We start from the raw sequence: 22,677 nt of genomic DNA on the forward strand, positions 1-22,677 counted from the left end.
CAGATGGTAGAAAGGTTAAAGAACTTGCTTGTGTGTAGCCAACCATGTTACAGAGTCTGGCACTGGGTGGTCCCTGTTTGTCACCAGGCGTTGGCATTGCATAGTGGTGGGGACCCATCAACCGTTCCAAAATAAAAATAAGAAAGATAATAGAAAGTGAAGATATGAAAAAAATTATCCAAATATTTCCTGCTTTATTCTAATAATTTACATTTTAATGAAAGTTCACTCACAATTTTTGTGTGTGATCTGTATGTTATAAAATAAGACTCACACAGCAGGTACTGTGCTTGCCTTGTATGTGGCTGACCTGGATTCAATTCCCAGCCCTGCATATGCTCCCCTGAGCATCTCCAGGAGTGACCTCTGAGCATAGAGCCAGGAGTAATAGGAGCAAGCCTGAGCGTTGCCGGGTGTGGCCCCTGGCCCCCAAATCAAAAGCAAAACCAAATAGGCCAAACCAGAACATTATATTTGTTAAATAATTTGAATTCAGAATCTCTTCTTTCAAAGATACTAGCTTTTATTCAATAGTCATTACCTGATTGTCAGCAATGACATTTTACACAGCTTTGTACATAAACAAAAGTAAGGAAGTTTGAATGACACTCAGAAATCACACAGAGATCTTTTCTGTTTTCCCTTCTTGATGTGTGATCATGTCACTAAATTGTCACTTAAGGAAATTTGAACATTTTTGTCTTGAACCTTTTCTGAAGCATTTCCATGGTGCTCATATCTATATAGTATGTATTCAGAAATTTTTAGATGATTAAAATAATTTTCCTACTCCAATCTCTTGAAGAAAATGTCTTGAACTACATTCCAGTGTAGTTTCAACAATTTATAATTTTCAACAATTTATAAATGTTTAGTCTTTTCTATTTGACAGTTGGCTATTTTTTCTTGATAATTATGCTGCTTCCATTGTGTTTGGGTTTTTCCTTTGCCCATGCCCAGCAGAACTCAGGAATCACTCCTAGTGGTGCTCGGGAGACTATATAGTACCAGGAATGAAACCAAGGGAGGGGACCTACAAAAAAGGGAGGGGGTGGGGAGAGAAGGGGAAGGGACACTCCAGTCCTTTCAATCATATCTCCAGCTTTGCCAGCATTCTATTTTTATTCTTATGTTTTAAAGAAATATTCTTATTTATTGAATTTAGCCAGTATTAAAAATAGAAGTGCAACATTCATTAGACTATAAAGGAAAGAATTAACTTTCAATATATGCTGTGGGAAAAATTGGTTACTGGGTTGAAAAAATAGTGTGATTCTTATCTCACAAAAAACACTGCAGGTGAATTCAATATTTAAATAAAACTTAAAAATATCAGAATAACATGGGAAATATTTTTATTATTTAAAACATAGAAAGAGGGAAGATTTCAAAAGTAACTCTCATTCTATAATATTGCATTGTCAGAAGCTGCTGACACAAAATGACTTAAGTTGTAGAGAAATAAAAGCTTTAAAGAGATAGTACTACAAGGGTTAAGGAGCTTGCTTGTGACCAGTCCTTGTTCAATTCATAGTACTGGATGGTCTCTAAGCACCACAAGGAGTTGAGTCGACAGGTGGACAGTTACAGGGGCCCACTATACCTCCCATGAATAAGGAAGAAGAGGGAAAGTGAAGAAGTAAAAGAAATTATAGAAGTAAAAGAAAAATGCTGAAAGTATTTTCCTGTGTTATTCTGATTATGTACATTTTATTTAAATAAATTTGCTTGCAGTTTTTGTATATGGTATGGCATAAGAGTCACTCTAGCATCTGTTTTTTGCCCCACTGATACAAAATTGCTCAAATTTTCAAATCTCCTGCCCACTAACTTTGATGAACCACATTTTCCTATGTACTCAAGAAAAGACATTTTTTTTTTTTGGTTAGGTTAACCTATTTAACTCATCTCAGAATTTTTTTTCTATGATTTTTCATTTTTTCTTATTGGTTTTGGACCATACCTGGCAGTGTTCAGGGCTTATTTCTGCTTTGTGTTCAAGGATCACTCCCAAAGGTCTTGGGGGACTATGTGTGGTGACAGGAATCAAACTTGAGTATCAGCTAGATGTAAGTCAAATTCCCAACCCTCTATACTATCTCTCCAGCCCCTATTTTTTTCTAGATAACAATAGAAGTATATTTGTTACATTACTTTTGTCTTTTATTAGTAGCTACCTTTAGATTTATTTTTCAGGGTGTCATTACTTTCAAACTCAGTTGACTCCTTGAAAATTTATTAGTTCCTACTTTCTAAATACTCAAGTCAAAATTCTTGAGATGCTTGTTGTTTTCATTATTTATTGTATATAAATATAATATTTATATATGTTTCATATAAATACAATGCAAGATGTATATATAATCTTGTATTTCCTACATCCTGTAGATAATTATTATTTTTATTACAATACATGTAGTTAAGACATTTTGATTTTCTATGAGATCACTGTTATAGTTGTTTTTATGAGAATGAAATATGTAGTAAAAATTACTCTAAATTATGTATCTTAGCACACAAGTTCCTTTTAGTGTGCATTACTCTTCTCAGTAGTATCATTTAGGACACATTATTCTTCCTTTTTGGATATCAGTTTCTAAAAACTAAGTATGTGATAACCTCACAATTTCTATTTAGCTTACTAGTTAAAAAAGTACACTTCTATTATCAGTTTATGACTCTTAAAATTTGAATTAAGCCTACAACTTTCAAGCTAAACTCTCAAACATTTTCTTCTTCTTTTTGAATTTTTTTATCATTACACACTAGTGAGTCTATTAATTTCTAGTGTACCCACAAAATTCTTGCTTCTAACCATTTGTTGGCTGCAAAATAGAAGCTTGGACCTCAAGCAAATAAAAATATGTTGACATATATATTTCTAATTTATATGTCATATATATTTCTAATTTATATATAAATTTAACAGTATATTTTGTTAAATTCATCTATTGAAAGTTACTGTATAATGTTTCTGAGAAAGCATTTTTCCTGATTTTAGTAATGCTTTTAAAATTTTAGATATTTTTTAAAAAATACTTTTTTCTGCAAAATGAAAGATAGTACAGAAAATAGCATGCTTTCTTTACATGAAACCCACCTGTATTTGCTCCCTGGTATCTCATATGGTCCTATGAGCCCTGCCAGGAGTAATCCCTGGGCACATCATTAGAAGTAAACCATGAACACCTCTGGTTATGACCGCCACAAGCAAAATTTTAGGATATATACATAAAACAAAAACAATTGGAGATAATAATAAACAATATTTGGGAAATGAAGGTAAAAATGACCGTGTGGAATGAGTATCTTGAACTCATTTATGTTATAGAAAATCCCCATGTGAAGTATGTCATTTAAAATATATAAATAGCATCTGTAATAAAATCAGTGCCTTTTGTGTAAGAGTTAATATTGCTATGACAAAATATCCTTAAGTTTTTAAATTCTCTGTGTGAATATATGTGTTGACATGATCCCAGTTTGTTTTACTTTTAGCTGCTAATGTAGAAAAGGCCAGAAGGGAAATTAGGAGGGAAACTGAACAAAATTCTTTCCATTTACTTGTATTTTCTGGAGGCATTTTCAAGTCTTCCCTCTTATAAAAAGTTATTATGTAACAATGGCAATCATTGCCCACTCTATATAACCCTACGCATTCTAAATAAATCACTCCTGAGTAGATTTTCTCTACATCTAACCACATTTCTAACTATAGAAATGCAATTTTTGTAACCATAAAAAAATGCATTGATTTTTTAGATTCACATAAGGAGACCAGAATAAGTAGCAATACTGAAAAAAAATGGGATATGTGTATTTAGTCTATTATCTCATAAAATAAATTGTATCAAATGCATTTCATTTAAAGATACATAATGTTCTATAATGTCTTCTTTCTAACATTTAAAACACACGTAATATTATATAGCTTACCTAATTGAAAACTTTGTGTGAAAGTACTGGTGCAATATTTTGGAAGAATAAAAGTGCCTGCTGTTAAACAGTATTTTTCTGATTTCTTAGTTGGTATTGATAAATAGAAGCAAATGAAATAAGAACAACACATTCATGAAGTTCTGGCTGAGTAGATCCTAGTTATGTTGCAAGATACACCTGTTTCTCTTGTACCAAAGTGTCAAGGAGGATTTAAATTACATTAGTATTACTTGACTTGGTATGGTATATGTACACAATATATAGGCATTGACCAAATGTGTCTTTTGTCATCTGTGTAACCTTAGATGATGGCAATGATGATCTCTGCTTGCTAGAATCATGAAGACTGTGAGGCATCAGGCAAATATACATATATGTATAAAATCCCCAATCTTTGGCATTGTTTCCTAATAGATGACTGTTTAAAAATATAGGAACTTAAAAAACAAAGTATTGTTATGCATGTCAAAATAGAGAACGATTTCTCCAAATTCATGTAATAAGGGTGGATGATAAAAATGGAAAATATTGTGATTTAAGAAAACAGCATTCCTCTAACATGCACAGAGCCAATGCAATTTAAAAAAATGGAGTTCTGGACAAATAATACAGTAGATCTGTCTGTTTCTTGTAATAAAGTGGATTTATAATTATGCTTTATGTGTTGTTTCAGAGGCAAAGGACCATTGAAAAATACATCTGATGTCATTAATGCTGCCAAGAAAATTGCCGAAGCAGGTTCTCGAATGGACAAATTAGCCCGTGCTGTGGCTGATCAGGTAACAAAAGAGGAAATAGCAAGCACATGCTGAGTGGAATTGTTAATTAGCACCTGGATTCTGTAATAGAATTTTATGCGCCCTATAAAATGCCCCTGAAGAATGACTTGTAGAGATTCATATAACAATTATTTTAGAGACCGGACAGACTCTACCTCTGTAGAGACCATGCTGATGACAAAAGTGTATTAAGTTCTTAAGAGACTCCTCAGACCTGTCTGCAATCTTGAGAAACAGCACCCACAATGCAGAGACAGAACCCCCAAGGAATCATGTAATATCCCTGCCATGCTCATTTAGAAAGTCACTGCGGAAAGAGAAGAAGCAGTCCCATTTGCTTTTTCTTTTAAATACTGTTCTCACTGTAAGAATGCTTTTTTTCAGAGTTCATAATAATTTTTGCTCATAAATGATATTAATCTACATAATAAAACTATAAATTTCAACATTATTTCATCTAAATATTAAGACAGCAGAGATATACAAAATTTTCAGAACACTTTGTAACAATAACTCATACAAACTGAGAACAGAATTGGGTCCAGTTCTAAATAAATATAGTTCAGTAATGTTCTGTTTATTGTAAGGAAACTTTAGGCAACAAAGTTTTCCAGATAACTGATACTTATAAACTTTGAAGCAACAGTATTTTACAGTTTGACCCCCTGCAATAGTTTAAGACATTTAAAAGGAAAATGTTTTTAACTACCAAATCAGTTTCTGAAATAAAAATATTATATAAACTAATTAAATGGAGACAATAATAGAAGCTTCAAATTTGCTTTAAAGACTACAATATAATAAGGTTCTCTAGAGGCACGGAGTGATCAGGCTTCCTTTTTCCTCGATAGGCTTGACCTCCTGTGCTTTTTGAGTTATTTAAATTTTTGTCCACAGTCCTCAACTTTAGTCCTTCCTAGAATATTTGCTATATTCCACACTCAAAAATCAAAATGCTTCAAACCAACACCAAATTAATTTATCTCCCAGAGACTGAAAAGAAAGCCATATCATTAATCTAATAAAATTACACTTAAAGGATCAACTGATTCTTTCATTGAATTTTTCCCCATATATAATGACTTATCCAAGAAAATATTTTTGCTTGTTTTTGAATTTTGAGGAATACTAAATAGTTAGGATAGTCATTAAATATATCTGTAATGTGAGAGCTGTAATGAGAGTACCCGGATACTCTTGTAGCTTACCCAATCAAACTCTGGTCGGCCACATGCAAGGCAAATGCCCTACCTACCTCCTGTGCTATCACTCCAGTCCCTGAATCACAATACTTGAAACTAATTGTTATGTTTAAACTCCTTGAGCTCAATGCTTTAGTTGTGATATTTAGGAGAGCTGGGCAAGCTACTGAGAGTATCTTGCCTGCACAGCAGAGCCTGGCAAGCTACTCATGGCGTATTTGATATGCCAAAAACAGTAACAATAAGTCTCACAATGGAGATGTTACTGGTGCCTGCTCAAGCAAATCGATTGAGCAACAGGATGACAGTGATACAGTGATATTTAATTTTTACTCTTATTTCTAGCAATTTTGCAACATATAAGAATTGCCTGACAGTTTTGGTGACTAGAAAACCTCATGTATACTCAAACACAAATCTCAGGATACTAGATGAATTTTGAGATTAATTTTCTAAATATTCAGATTGATACTAGCTAAGATAAATTAAGTGGGTTGGGACATATGCAACAGTGCTCATGCGTGGCCTTTACTCCTGGTGCACACTCAGGGCTTCTAGTAGGACTCTGGATCATATGTGTGCCAGGAATTGAACCCAGGTTGGCTGCATGTAAAGCAACCTCCTTACTCATTGCACCATTTCTCAGTCCCAGTGATGATGAATTTTTGAAATAAACTGATGAAGGCTAAAACAAAATACTTGGAGAATCATATGTGAAGCAACTTTCAATTTTTGCAGATATCTAAATGAGATAGTTCTTTCTCAAAATGTGTGCCTTTCCCCCCCCTGTGGTATAAAAGTTATTTACTTTTTATCTTTAATTTTTGTTTTGTTTTTGAGGTACAGCCAGCAATCCTCAGGGGTTACTCCTGGCTTTGCCCTCAGAAATTACTCCTGGTAGTGCTTGGGAGACCAGATGGGATGCTGGGGATTGAACCTGGGATCACTGCGTGCAAGGCAAAAACTCTACCACTTTACTATTCATTCAACCCCTAAAAGTTATTTTTCTTGATTCATCATGCCTTTATGTATGTTTCAATGTTCAGTTTAAATAATAGAATAGAATGCGCATTACCAAGGGGTAGATTGGTTACCTTTACTTTGAAAATATTTTTTATGAAGATTTGAGATATGCATGCACAGTGTACTTTTTTATGGACTGTTGCATTTTTAATTACCGTTCCATGGAGATAGAACTTCCAGTTTAATTTTCTGCAAGGTATGTGTATCAAAAGCATTGTCAGCTCTCTGGGGAGATATCATTTTAAAGTTAATTTCTTTCAGAGTATGAGTCTCTGGAGTAGGATAAATATTACAATATTAAGTACTTGCGGAAAGCTAAAAACATTCTCTGTGGGATTCTTTCTTGATAAGTGCAATTAATGAAAATAAAAACCACAGTAGTGTTATATATAAAAGAGACCCTGTCATCAACTATTCAATAAATGGTTATGTCAAAACCGCTTGTTTCACAATATTTATGAAAAAAATCCCCTTGAATTTGAAGGAAATTTTTACTGTGTTAGAAACGTCTCTTTCATATACTTGTTTTAAAGATACTTGAGATTTAACCAGAGATACTTATTTCTTATAGGCTTACATTGACAAATTGATAATTATCTGTCCTTTGTAAATGTAAAATTGTGCCAGAACACTGGGATAAGTTAGAGAAGCTTGAGTTGAAGTTTTGTTTGCAATAGAAATGTATTTCTGTTATAAGAGAGCAAGTGTCATTGACACCTCGAGAATGCTTTAGGTTTTCCTATAGCTGCCATGGAAGCATTCTATTAAGTTTTGGGTGCATTTCATGAACATTTATTACCACCAAAGACATGAGAAAGTTCAAGTTCAACAATCTCTGGTCTTGATTTTGGTAAATCCTTTGAAGGGCTCTGCTGCTACTCTTGAAAGCTCATTTTCATTGGTTTCAAATTTATTTTAAATATATTTCTCATATTTAGCGCTCTTTTTTAGAGTCTAATTGAAAGGAAATTTGTATACTGCTAATTATTTGAAAATATAAAAATCTTAAAATGAAATATGTTTTTGGATTGATACATATATTAGACACCCAAACAAAACACGTTGTTTTATTATTCAAACTAAATGCATTGAAACTATCATATGTTATGGTAGATTGTCATACAGAAATTTCTAACTGCTATCTAGTTATTTGGCACTCCTTATTCAAGTTGCTATTAACATAGTATGAGTTCAATGGGCCATTAGAAAGAAAATTTTTACAATATTTTCTTAATAGCATAGATGAAAACTGTTAAAAATACTACATGTACAAATTCCCCCAAAAGGCTTTACTGTTCAACATTGCTACAATATTTTTATCAAAATAAAGCTAATCATTTTAAATCTTCAACTGTGTGCCTTCTTTCTTGAAATGTACTATAAAAATTTTATGTTACGAGCCAGACAGACATTACAGTGGATAGGACACTTTCCTTGCACACGGTGAACCCGAGTTCAATCCCTGGTATCCCACATGGTGGCATTCCTGAGTACAGAGCCAGGAGTAACTGAGCACTGCTGGGTGTGGTCCAAGGACTAAAAAAAATTTATGTTAAATGCATGTAGTTGAGATATTTGAATTGAAAACTTTTTTTTCCTAACTTTGTATAGCAAGAATTAGAAACTGAAGAACACTCTCTAATTGTTATTATTTTAAAAATGTTTTCTAGTGTCCTGATTCAGCATGTAAGCAGGATTTATTAGCCTACCTTCAACGAATTGCCCTGTATTGCCATCAACTTAATATCTGCAGCAAGGTGAAGGCAGAAGTACAGAATCTGGGAGGAGAACTCATTGTGTCAGGGGTAAGCTGGGACTTGGATTTCACAATTAAAGTTTTCACTGTTGTACTTTCAAGGCAAGCATTCTTGGCAACAGTACTGATAAAAGCACCAAGCTAGTGATTCATAGGGAGTTTTCTTTTTATAAGTAAATGTTACCACCATTATTCTAGACCTTACAATAACTCACAAAGAACAATTTGATTTTCCAATTACCCTGTGTTTATACTAGCCTTGTAAAATCTCCATTCTTCACAAGAAAACTAATTTCATAGTCTGGAAACTCATTGCCAAGCTGTGACTATTATAATTATTTGGGGCTTTTGTATATTTACTCATTGTGAATCTCCTTCCCTTTGTTAGTCCTAGTAATTTTCATTTTCTGTTCAGGAGCCAGCCTCTCTATATGTGGATTGTGTTCACATGCTAGAGATGGTGAAAACAATAGGAATTCATTCATCAGGTTCCAATGCATACTAGGTTATCAGTAACCCTTGAAACCCAGAAAATGCTTAAATTTAATACAGATTGATGTGCTGTTGCCAAAACTAACATAGTTGTCAAGCACTAACAATTTTAATGTATGCCTTGCCCAATCACTTCAGTATTCCCTTCTCATAAAACTAGAAATTTCCGGTTCATTTTCATCAAATGCAAAGAAATACATTCAATGAATATTTAGAGTTGTCAATTTCTTGGCAAGATTTCCAACTGTATGTGTTGAGGTTCTTCACCTTCGCTTCTTTTCCTACCTCAGTCTGTTTCTTTCAACACACGATACCATTTATCGTTAAGTATTTGCAAATTCTAAAGCGTGGCTCTGCCACCTTTAGTTCTTTTCCCAGTCAACCAGAATGCTATCATTTAAAATGTGGCATTGGCAGGAATATAATATTGTCGTCATAGTAAAAGCATGTGAAAACCAGACAGGTCATTGCGCTCAATTCTTTCTTGAAGGTATTTTAGAAATTCTGGAGTTTATTTGGTAAAATAAAATTATGCAGAAATCATTCTTGAACCCATAGATTTCAGTTCGGATATAATTTGGCTTACAGAATTCCTAGCTGGGAAAAGAGCTGATCTGGCTTGCATGGAGACACCATCTGGAAAGCCCATTCCATGCAGTCCTACCTGAAGCCCAGTCAATTGGCTCCCCATGCCTCTTCCCAAAGCAGCCACCTCTTTGCATTTCCAAAACAATCCTGCTTCAACATTCTTCAGCAATCAAGAGCAGTCTGTCTTGCAATGTGTCCTTTCTGCCAAGTCGGTAATTCTCTGCCAAGAAGTGATCAAAATACTGCAGCTCCCTTGCTTCCTCTCTTATCTTCAGCCTCAATGGTATAGTTCTCCATACCATTCAGCTTTCATGTTCATCTGTATATAGCACCTGTGGAACCGAGTGCTTGCTGTTTAGCTTGCCCCGTGTGCTTTCATGTTACTTTCTAAGTCTTATTATTTTCATGGATGCTCAAAGCATCTTCTGTGGATCTCCAATTCCATAGCCTCATCTGGGTGGTATTTTATTGGCAGAGATGCTCTTCATCATCCTCTCAGTATCCATTGTTTGTCACTGCTTCCATTGTCTTTGCTTCATTTAGATGTAGCCCAAATCATCATGGCTTTTATCACTTGCATTGTTGGCATTTGTTGTGGTGTTTGTGATTGAAAACACCATCAAGAAGCCTGTCTTTGAGTCTTGCTGGCAGAGTTCATAAATCCTTGCATGGGAAAAGGCTTGTTTTTTTGAGGAATGTTTACAACTTTATAATAATTCTGAGTCAAATGCATTATAAAGGTTTGCTATTTATTGCTCAGTTACGGACTTGTTCTTGGCCTCCTCATGATTCTGTCCAAGCTTGATTGCTATTTTGTATCATTCCTGCATCTATAGTTTGCTGTCTCTGCCACTTCTGCCTCCATCTTATTCTTCATCTTCCTTCACTGATAATGAATGGAAAAAATAAGTTTGTTTTTCAAAATAGTCATGAAAGACTTCCTTCAAAGTTCTGAAAGAGTCATGAATGTGAGACCCCATACACGCAAACTTTTCAATGATTTTGCCAAGAAAGTGCACCTATACATTAGGCCCCCTTTATTAGTTGTGTGGAATGAAAAATTCGGTATACTTCAAGAAGCTGCTACTCTAGTTCAGTTATTCTGCGTAGTAACTAGTACTCTAGTTTCCCTAGTGTAATAAAAATTTTCCTTCCTTTTCTCCTATGTGCTTATTATACATATGGGATTAAAATTTGAGACTTATTGTCCAATATTTTGGAAAGTCCTAGAAAATTAATTGTTAGAAGTTAAATTTTCTAGTCATATGGAAAGATTTTAATAAATTATTTCATTTTTCAAGGAAAAAACTTTGGATTTCAAAACTCAGAGTCATGTTTTTAATCTTATGCTGGCATGCAAATATATGTCAAACATATATACATGTTTTTGACATATACATGTTCTCAATGCATGCCATGTTTACATGTGTACTTTTCATATGATTGCTTATGTAGAAACTGGAAAAGGTCTTTCCTGTTGAACTGCTTTTGTCTTGAACTGTGGAATAGAAAAATGCAATATATAATTGAGTATAGCAGTGCAAAAACTCTTGATGGGGAAGTAATGATAAAACAGTCCAAGATGTCTGACTGCAAATGCATATTGACACACTTGCTGTCTAAGAAACACCATCATTTTTCTGGCAGACAATTCATTTTCTCAAGTCATTGGATTAAGCCTTCCCCCAGAGCCAAAAGGTGTCATTCTTATTAAATTATCCAAAGAGAATATGAGTATGTGATTCAGTTTAGCACAATCTGGATGTTGAGGGGATAAGGAGAAAAAAGAAGAAACTAAAAATTGAATAGAGTAATAGAAACATTCAAGTGGAATTAGAAGAAGCAGAAGCCCAGAGGTTAAAAGGCCAATAGCGTTTCAGCTGACTTAGAGGGTTATTATAGTGTTGAACCTCTTCAAATCACTTCATATGATTTTTTTTGGGAAAATAAACCTGTTGAAAAACTAAAGAATAAAGAAAGGAAAGAAGGGTAGAAAGAAAAAGGCATGGGAGCAGAAAACAATGAAAAGAGATACTTAACTATATCACATCATAAGCAAATTTAGCGCAGATGATATCCATTCCACCCACCACCATTCTATTGGAAGAACAATGTATAAAAACTAAGCTGAAGTTTTTCAAAGTATGTAAAGATATTTTGAATATAAAGAAACTCCAGTGCCATATAAGTAAATTATCTTTATATGTGAATGTCATATTTTAAATTAATTTTCACTTACTTAGGTTCAGAAATTCACTGTCACTGTCATCCCATTGCTCATTGATTTGCTCGAGCGGGTACCAGTAACATCTCCATGTGAGACTTGTTGTTACTGTTTTTTTGCATATCAAATACTACACGGGTAGCTTGCCAGGCTCTGCCATTCGAGTAAGATACTCTCGGTAGCTTGCCAGGCTCTCCAAGAGGGGCGGAGGAATTGAACCTAGGTTGGCCGCGTTCAAGGTAAATGCCCTACCCACTGTGCTATTGTTCCAACCCAGATATTATCATGTGTAAATATAAAGATATATAAATGAATTCAGAAATATAAAAAATATTCTGTAAACTTTATGATTAGTTATTCAAAAACTCATACTTGAGACAATAGTCTTAATGATAGTGAAAATAATAATATAGAATTTTAGTATGAAGAATGCTGAACATTAAGCATTTTGATCAAAGTGTAGAATCCCACTTTTAAAAAAAATGTTAAAATACAACAGGAGTCACTGTAATAATGAAGTCAGTTAATATCTCTGGTAGGGACAGGAATTTGAGATGGAGGATATAACTTAGAGCTGCCTCCACATGAAACAAGTTTTAATAGACTTCATTGCATGCCATCTTTCATACTAAAATAACAAGGGAACAGTTTGAAACTGAGAAAAATTGGTTACTTAAGTTCTCAGACTAATCAGCTAAAACTCTATTTTTAAGGGATGAGTAACCTGCCATACTTCCTAAATAAGCAGTAACCAAAAATTGAATTAGTGGTTGGTAATTGACATATATGATTCAACTCAATTTAGTGGAAATAATGTGGGATTTATTTGTACAACTGCTTATATACAACTATACATATATGCATGTACATTTATATGTGTATATTTGTATCTATATGTGCATATATATGTACAAATATATAGGCCTGTAGTTTTCTGAGAGAATTATAACTTGACAAGTTATGTATTTTCTCTAAAGAGTCAATATTTTATAATGCTAGATTTAAGTCACTGAATAAAGCATTGTAGTTAGTTTTGTATACTTTTTGTAATCTGAGTTCATCTATGATAAAAGTTGAGTTACCTCCACTGATCAAAGTGCAGTAGTAATGGGAAAACATAAATTGCTACCTATTTCACTTTGAGTTTGGAATGCCTTTCTTCATTTGAACAAAAGAGGTACATGTTAAGGCAATTCACAACAGCTTCAAAGAATTTTTCTAGTCCTTTGAAAAATAGACCTAGGAAGGTCAATCTAGATTTGAATAACTGAGGTCAAAGGACTTTGCCTGATCTACAAAATGTAAAAGGGTTCTGATTGGAGAGAATTAAGGCAAACCAAATTATAAACCTCGATGGAAAGTATAATGAAAATAGTTTTGTAGTAGTAATAAAATTGAACAAGTATCTACCATTTAGAAAAATGGTAGTAATTCTTTGCACATTCATTGTAAGATGGATTGATGCATGATTGTCTCTCACTCTACCTCCTCTAATCCATTATGATAGCAAAACCATAACCATGTAAATTCTGATTTCTGCATCAGCTTCCCTTAGTTACATTTATATAAGTCCTACATGGTTATTGATTTTTGAAGTCTAAATTATGCAAACTTTCTGAAAGAAATAACCCTTGAAGTGGGTTTTCAGTGCAAATTTATTCTCCTAGTGTAATAAAAGTGACATTTAAGCAACTCAAGGCTATTATTTTTGCAAGAAATGGAAAATTAATATTTTTTTCAGAACAAAATCTCCTTGTGTGTTAGGTATCACAGGAAGCTTTGCATATGTCAGATGACACCTGTATGTGCTGTCTCCCTGAATGCAAATACCCTTGTGCACAGGAGGCTGATACAGTGCTGTGACTCTACTGATGTATTCTATTAGATTCATCCTAACTCATCAATGTGATTCTGTTCATTAAAACATTTAACTATTCACTGATAAAATGAAACCAGTAAGTTATTATAATAAATTTTTTTGTGTAGGTTATATTTCAGTGCTTTCACTTGACATCAGAAAACAAAGACTTGTGGTGAAGCTACAAGTTGAATTAAGTCAGTAACTATTCTTTTCTGGCAACATAAATTGGCCTTGCTTTGGTACTACTGAGTGGATGATTTTATTTGATTTTTCTCACCTGAGCTTGTGGGCTGAGTGTCATTTTTGTTGAAGGTGTTATTGCATGTAAGAGCAGATGAAGTAATGAATTTAAGAAGAATGTCTGCCTCAGAAATGTCAGTTATGTGATCTGTCATTCAACAAATGAACTTTGAGTCTCAGAAGTCTATACTTTTGCAAGCCTCTAATTTAAAAAGAGAAATAATGTTTATTTATTTCCAATTTGGGGCCATAGCTGCTAGTGGTCAGGGCTTACTTCTGGTGTGGCTTGCTTGTGGGGGGCCATAGACTGTTTGGGCTCTCAAATTGAGCACTGCTGCATGTAAGACAAGCACTTTGCCCACTGTACTATCTATTTGGATGCCTTGTTACTTCATATTTGGGGGCACACTCAGTTGTTATCAGGGCTTCCTTTTGACTCCATGCTAAGGGATGGATCGCTGTTGGCAGTGCTCAGGGGTTAATGTTGCATGCAAGGCACGAAAGTGCCTCACTCTTTATACTGTGTCTCTGCCCCTGCATTTTCTATTTTTATTTATTTATTTATTTATTTATTTATTTAATTTTTTACAGGCTTATAAACTTTTGTGATTATGTTTTAGTCATACAATGACTGAGTACCCACCTCTCCACCAGTGCCCATTCTCCATCACCAATGTTCCCAGTATCCCTCCTGCCACCCCCCACCCATCCCTCCCCCTGCCTCTGTGGCAGGCACATTTCCATTTACTCTCTCTTCTTTTGGTTGTTATGGTTTGCAATACAGTTACTAAGTGGCCATATATTTGGTCCATAGTCTACTTTCAACACACATCACCCATCCCGAGTGAGCCCTCCAAGCAGCATTTGCTTGATGGTCCCCTCTCCATACCAGCTGCCTTTTTTCCCCAGCATGTGAGGCCGTCTGCCCCTATATTTTAACATATCAGTAATAACTGCCTTACATTTAAGTTATTATTATTATTATTATTATTATTATTATTATTATTATTATGGTTCTGGGGAAATAGCTAGTGGTACTCAGGCCTTACTTCTAGCTGTACTGAAGGAACCAGATAGAGTGCCACGGATCAATTGCCCCATGTAAGATTATTGCCCTACCCACTGAACTTATCTCTCCATTTCCCTAAGTTAATTCTTTTAGTAAAACTTTGAGAAACCTGATGAGGGGTAATCATTGCATATATCTTTTGATACCTGTGAAAAATACAGATTTAGGACTTATAAAGTTTTGCTGTGAGACATAGTATACATATGTGATAACTGATTGTATTCTAAGATGATCTTTATTAATACGTTTTGAATAATTGTAATAGTACCTTAGATCACCTCCTCCCCATTTTAAACTATTTTTGGGTTATGTAACAGTAGGTCCAGTGGGAAGCCAAAATGTTGAGTGAGTACCTTTATTTAGAAACAACATCTATAATTCAGTTCTGCTTTCTGGTTTTCCTGGATACTTGAATTAATTAGATCTAGTCAAGAAACACATTATGTTGAATTGGTTACCTGAATGAATTGTGATTATTTTTTCTTGCTTATGCTTGGACATATCCCAAGAATTCCAAGACTGAAGGAAGTTGAAGAAAAAGTGAAAATGTGAACAAGTAGATTATTAAAATATACTTTTTACAGAAATATTAAAACATCTATAGTTTATGATTTTTTACAATTTTGTATTAAAATTTGGATTTTGCACATAACCCAAAGTGCAATACATAAAGAAACTCCCATAGGAAAACTGACAGAATTTTGAATTCAGTGATAGGTACCGTGTGTTTCAGATTTCCAGTGAAGCAATGAACAGAGCTTCAAAGAGTTTTATTTACTTGTTCACATAAAATTGTTTTCTAATTCAATGAATTCAGCATTTCTATTGTGTTCCAACTACGTAAAAAACATGGTGCTAAATACTGGTTGGATGAGGGCATTTAAAGTTCTTTGTGGCTAATAGAAAGTGATTGCCATGAAAAGGATAGTTTTTCTGTCCATTGTGCTTTTACTGTAGTAGTCTATTGTATCATTTTTCCCATTTGTTTTTTTTTTAGTTTACTGTTTAGCTTTCCGAGCTAGAGTAGCAGTGTGTTAATGGCTATCTCTGTACATTCAGTGTTTTTTGTAATTTACTACATTCTAGAAATAAAAATGTGTTTAACTTACTATCATCTACATTGTCCCTACAGATTTTGTCAAATGCTTTCTCTAGCCTAATTTAAATGATTTATGATTTATAAAATAGGCTTTTTTCATAGCTGTTAGACAAGATGTATGTGCCACATTATTTCTGATGTGTAACAAATAGGGAAAACTTCTGGATGGACAATGTGGAATTTTCTTAGTTCTGTTTTCTTTTATTGCTTAAAATTGCATTGTCTTACTCTATCTTGTATAGCCATTTTGCTTTTGGGCAATAAATATATTTCAAATATTTTTTCCTATCCTACTTTCCTAAAATATGCTTTTGCCTTCTTAAACTTTAATCTTGGCTTTTCATCATCAATACTATATCTTATTTTATTACTTTTGTCTAAATACTTTTACCTGCTTAGCTATCTTGCTGATAATTAAATTGATTGAAACTTTGTCTAGATGTTCTGTCAAATCTTCACAACCTGCTTCTTGACCTCTTTCATCTGTTTGCTTTTGCAAATCTGTTTTACAACTAATGATATCCTGGAGAAGTTCCAGTCAAGTCTCATATCTTAAGAGTCATATAATCTTTTCAGTCCAATATTCATATTTATGTGAAGTTCTATCATAAGTCAAACTCAAAATAGGATCTTTTTATCAAGGAATTCCTGATTTAAATATGTAGAAATTAATTTTACCACTTCTTGCTGAGGCATTTCTTCAATAATAGTATTTGGTCAAATATCTTGCCAATGCTTCATCATCTGTTTTATGATGAGTTACTTCGGAAATATATCCACAATATTTTTTCTTTTGGAATATAGAAATCCTTCCAACTGACTTGTCGATCAATTCAGTTATAAGAAGTTCATTTTTCAAAATAATTTTAGTGAGGAAACAAAAAAAGTGAAACCAGCCCAGTATCTACCTGATCAGAATGATACAATTATGACTAAAATATTGGGATTTCAACATCTTAAAATCACTTCATATTTTGTCTTCACAAGGTAATGCATTCATTATTTGTGACATCATGGAATATGCATCAGATTCATTATTTCAGAAAGACAGTTTTCATGAAGGTTGTCAGAAGACTAAAATGCTAGATCCTAAGAGGATTTGGAAATTATCTGATGTTGGCTATTGCATTATTTGTCAAAGAAAGTTTTAACTAATATCATAACTAAAGACATTATCACAATCAATCCTACTAAATTCTCCTAAAATAATCAGCACAGTTCACCACCCTGCATCCTTTTGATGCAGCCTAGTTTTGCATTGGGTTCCTGAAGCATGCTCCATTTCCAAATAAACAATAGAAAATAAGAAATACCTTAGGTTAATTATAAGCTGAATCCAGTTTGTTGTATCTCATTATTTAGCAAGTGTTTAACGCTACTTTATTCTGATCCACTGCTTTTGACAGAAGATATCTTTGTTGATCAGTAAGAATCTTCATATGTTCATTAGAAGAATGGACAATGTATTTTAATCTTAAAATTGCTAAGATTTTCATGAGAGGTGTGATGACCCAAATACACTTCTAATACATAGCAATCATTTCTGAAACTAGAAATTCTGGCAAATGAAGAATATATTCCTTACAATGAAAATGTCAGTGACTTTTAAAGCCAACTGGGATTTATTACATCACAAAAAATGTAAGAATTAGCCAACCAGTGAATGATACAATATGTAATATTTGAACAAATTTAGACTGCCTAACACCATTAAGTGTGAAATTTCACGCAATTAAAACTATTCAATGTAGGAATAGAATAACATATCAAGTATTTGGCAAGTAAATATAAGGAAAAAAGACTAATTTTTCTTAAATGTCAGATATTTTTCTGTTGTCTCTAACATTGTGTCTATGTGGTAACAGTAATTGAACCCATGGTCATACATGTGAGTCACGACCTACATTTTTGGTCTTAAATCATTGTTTTGGAATAGTAGATGGAAGTTCTGTGCCAAATCTAGATTTTTTTATTTAGTGGTCATTTTATTTCAAAATGCTACCTAATCTTCCCATTTTGCTTAATTTTGAAATGTGATTAATAAACTTACACATTTATTGAACTAAGATCATTAAGATTAGAAATAGTTTATTGGCTTAAGACAAAAAATATCCCAGCAGAAATTCTATTTCCATACAGAGCAAGCTTCACTTTTTTATAATGCTACGATTTTCATGCCATTCTTACAAGCTTGGAAGTTAAAAGTTACTGTGAACAAAGGGATGGTGTCACTTTTTATGCGGTCCGTTGGGTAGATTAATATTTGGCTACTATATGGATTCAGGACGCCTGCTCTCATTATCACCCTTCCTTTTGTCTTGCCTTAATATACACATGAACTTTTAGTTCATAATTTTAATCTAAAATTTCGTTTAAAAAAAGGACTTGGTACTGCTTTCCTGATTTCTCAAAGTAACTAGACCCAAAATTAAAGTTATAATGCTGTGACTATAAAATAATCACACCTGACAAAAAGGTTGGGTCAGGTAGCATTGCTGAGCCACTAACGGTCAATTGTGACTCTGAAGGCAATCTTTTGATTGTAGAAATCTTGCCACTTGATTTTACTTCAGTTTTAAACATTGAATCTAACAACCCTCATATATATATATATGCATATATATATGTATATAGTATACACACACAGAAACAGCCAATATCCACAGTAGTTTATTATGTAGAAGGTACAATTTAGATACATATAAGTTATAAATAGGCATCAGTTAGAGGTGTATCTTTTTAACTGTCTGTCACACAACCCACCCTTTGAATGCACAATGGAAGAATGAAAAGAGTTGCAGTTCTAGAAACAATGAATGCATTAATGTTCTCCAATAATCCCACTGCAAGAGGTAAGTATCCCTTTAGTACCATGTATTGGCCAGATGTGCAGAGGGTTTGATGAAGGTCACACAGCAGGGCCATGGAACTTTCAAAAAAGGCATCTGAGACCCCCCATACTATACTGTTCCAGGCTATAAGAGCTGCGCCCTTGCTTTCTCTCTTGGTGATCTACAATGCTTTAAATATCGGATTCATCCCCTTATGACACTTGCTGCAATTGTCCCCTACAATGCTTGGCAAGGTTTCATTCTCCTTCTCCCAGATGGTCCATTTATCCAGTTCAAGAGAACCAATGAGGAATCAAATGGCCAAGCTGCTTAATATCACTGAGGCGCGCTCATTATCTCTTTCAGCACCATATTCTTTCGATGCCTCTTTCTCCCGATTGCCCCTTCCCAATAGGGTACGTTTATTTTTTCTCTTGCTCTCTCTCTCACTCTCTCTTTTCTGTATCTCTCGGAAATCAGACAGGAGTTCAGAGCACTTTCACTACCTTTTATGAGGTAGATTGTGATGTCATAGATGGGGGCAGGGCTAGTCAACTTTCTACCCACCTCCCAACCTGTGCTGAGGGAGCTCCGCTCGGGAGTGGAAGCAGTGATTCCTCCATGGTGAGTAACTTTGCTTTCTAATCTACTCTGTCTCGTTGTGAAAATTAATCCTGAAAGCAGTGGGTGGGGGTGGGATGGGGTTTCAAGGAAGTAAAGATATATCTATTGAACTCATCTTTGTTGTTATTAACCAAGTTGAGCAGAGGGTCCAGTTTGCTCGTCTTTAATGACAGTTCCACAAGAGAAATAACACTCTTCATGCATTATCCAAACTTGCGAAGTGGAAGTGGTGTTTAAATTTCCTTATTCCTCAATCTCTCTTCCCATTGGGACTGAAAGTCATTGCAAATGTGGAATGAATCCATTCTGTTGTCCTTTGGTGGGCTTCTCTAGGAAAGGCTCGTTAGGAGAATATTCAGATTCTTCTTCAGATTATTTCAAGATCACAGAATACCTTTTCCTGAGGTTTGTTCCAGAATCAGTCTGCTCTTCCGAAACTATGGGACAAAACTAAAGAAACAGATATATCAGTATGAGCAACAACTTGGTTTTGATGTAAACAAAAACAACCTTGCTAATGCAAACACTAAATTATGTATTTTAAGAGAATCATCAGTCTTGGAAGGTAAAGGATGCATATATTTCAAGGAGTAACAACCAAATTTTCCGTGTGTATGTGTGTTGCATATCATAACACTGACACTGTTTTGTAGGATTTCTTATAGTAGTTCAGAGCTGTGAAAAGCTGCTGTTCTTTGTTTCATTTGGGTTTCTATTATTACTGATTAATTCTTTTATATGCCTTAGTATTTAGAATGAAAAGATCAACTGGAATGAGCATTTCTCCCCCACTCTTCTTGTTCTTTCCTGGGTACCTATTAAAACTGTCAAGATGTGAGCTTTTATATAAAAGGGCAGAGGAAGTTCATGGAGGTGGTTAAATCTTTAACAGATGCTAAAGCATCAGGGTGGGTGTTTTTAAGGAGGGGTGACATATTGTCAGGGGATGGGATTGAAAACATCTTGTTGTAGATTCCTGGGAATTTATTAACTATATTCTGAGGGTAGAATTTTTATTTCGAAATATATATTTATAAATAGTGCTATATGGGTAGTTGAGTTGGATGTTTTAAGGAAATCTTAATTACTTTGTTCAATTTTTCAATCCACAACTAAGATAATTCACTTTTGTTGCACAAAAATTAATATTACACCTTTGTTTTTTAAAATATCAAAGTTGGGGTAATATAGCAATTTCCCACTTATGCTTTCTAACCTAAATAAATGACTTATACTGGTAAAGCAGAGTTAAGAGAAGCTAATAAGAATATCTTGGTAATAATCATCTGCAGTTAACACTGCAATGTGGGTATAACAATGCCAAAGCCTTAATAAGCTGCATGATTCATCTCTGGTCTGCCTTTTTACTAAAATTGCTAGACACCACTGAAACATAGGAAGAAGCAAAACTTTAGTTTCAGAGAAACATCTGATGTCTAATCATAGCTCAAGTTTTTAATGTTTTTTATCAGTTCCTCATACAGCTGCCAGGTAAGAAATGCTTATATTTTACAAACTAATCATTGGAAACAATCATCTCGAAATTTCGTGAGTTAAGAACGGTTGTGTTGTGCACTTGTGCCAATTCAGAGAGTCTCTCATGGAATGCATTATGCATGCACTTGTTTATTCTCATGTGCATGTGTTATGTACGGTGGTGTCCAGTGCTTTTTAATCCATTTTGTATGAAAATTGTAATTAAAACGCATACATATGTTGTGCTGTATAAAAAGAAGCAGTGAACTATAATCAAAGTTGCATTAATTGGGGTATTCATATTCATATATTGAGTAATTGAGGTTTTGCACAGTAACTTCTTGATCTTGGGCCTTTGTTTTCTCTTTTTAAGATGAGAGATGATTTTAAATGTGTTTCATAAAGTTACCCTGCTTTAAATTTCTATTACTTCATAGTTTTGAAGAGATGCCTTGTGGGGGGAACTCTCTAGTCCAAACTTGGCTTTAAAAATTCTGCTACATATCTGTTTGATTTACTCTTACTTGGTTAATGATATATGAAACTGAGTCATTTTCTCTAAATGGATGATATTAGATTAACCTGCTAAGTCTGAACCAGTTCAAAAATGAGATATGAATAGACATGAAGAGAAATATAAGTTATGATAGTTTGTACTCAGAAAATTATTTTTATTCCATACAATCATGTTATTTTAGATTAAAAATTGTCTGTTTCTTTTAGGGGATGAATAGGTTAGATCTCACTAGATCTACAAAATTCAAAATTATTTTGCAGAGATTTTCTTGTGGGATTCAGCAGAATTAGTAAGAGGTACTTGGTGAATACTGGCTTATATGCTAGGGAGAAAAATATCTAAGTCCTGACTCCTGCAAAATTGATTTTCAACAGACTAGACAGATGCCAGTTAACTTATAGGTGAGAACAGTGTCAATAAAGTAAGAGATAACCTGATTTAGGTGGACTGTATTATACAAGGGAAAGACTTAGCAAGGAGTTGAGGCCTTTGGCTAACTTTGAATAGTGGTTTCAAATTTTGTACACTAGGAGGACAGGTAAACACTAAATGATACAGAGGATAACTTTGTTTGGGGCAGACTGTATATTAAACTCAAAAGTCATTGCCTATGGTTGGAGGTTTCATTAATTCCTTAATCATATTCTGGCATTATTAGACACACCTATTTAACTGAGCAAATTGCAGTGATTATTAAGATATAAAGAAGAAATTAGGATGAGAAGGAGATTCTCACACTCTGCAACATTCTAGTGCTCTAAGGTTAAAAAAAATGGATTATCTTTTTGGAGTTCTCAATCACAGGTTTAGAAATATATGCCGGTCATGGAAAGTTTCCAAACACTAATCTAACCAGACTTTCAAAGCAAATGGAAACGTCTCTGTGTACTATTTCAGAACTATTTCAGAATCTTTGCATTCAAACAGCCAACGTTGGAAATGTTTATCTCTTTGTAA

At 34.0% G+C, this 22,677-nt stretch overlaps 1 protein-coding gene across 4 annotated transcripts in view; it reads left to right on the forward strand.

Annotated features, from left to right (window-relative positions):
* The window catches only part of CTNNA2 (catenin alpha 2), a 1,292,108-nt gene that overhangs the window by 1,242,253 nt on the left and 27,178 nt on the right, over positions 1-22,677 (forward strand). For 2 of the 4 annotated variants that reach the window (XM_055121537.1, XM_055121538.1), the window contains exons 16-18: positions 4,613-4,718; positions 8,614-8,748; positions 19,584-19,727. In XM_055121537.1, the coding sequence (XP_054977512.1) occupies positions 4,613-4,718; positions 8,614-8,748; positions 19,584-19,727 (385 nt within the window). The remainder of the gene's footprint in view (positions 1-4,612; positions 4,719-8,613; positions 8,749-19,583; positions 19,728-22,677) is intronic. The other 2 variants (XM_055121540.1, XM_055121541.1) reach the window with 1 other exon arrangement.

The sequence above is a fragment of the Sorex araneus genome, chromosome X (genome assembly GCF_027595985.1).
Source record: "Sorex araneus isolate mSorAra2 chromosome X, mSorAra2.pri, whole genome shotgun sequence".
Lineage (NCBI taxonomy): Eukaryota > Metazoa > Chordata > Mammalia > Eulipotyphla > Soricidae > Sorex > Sorex araneus.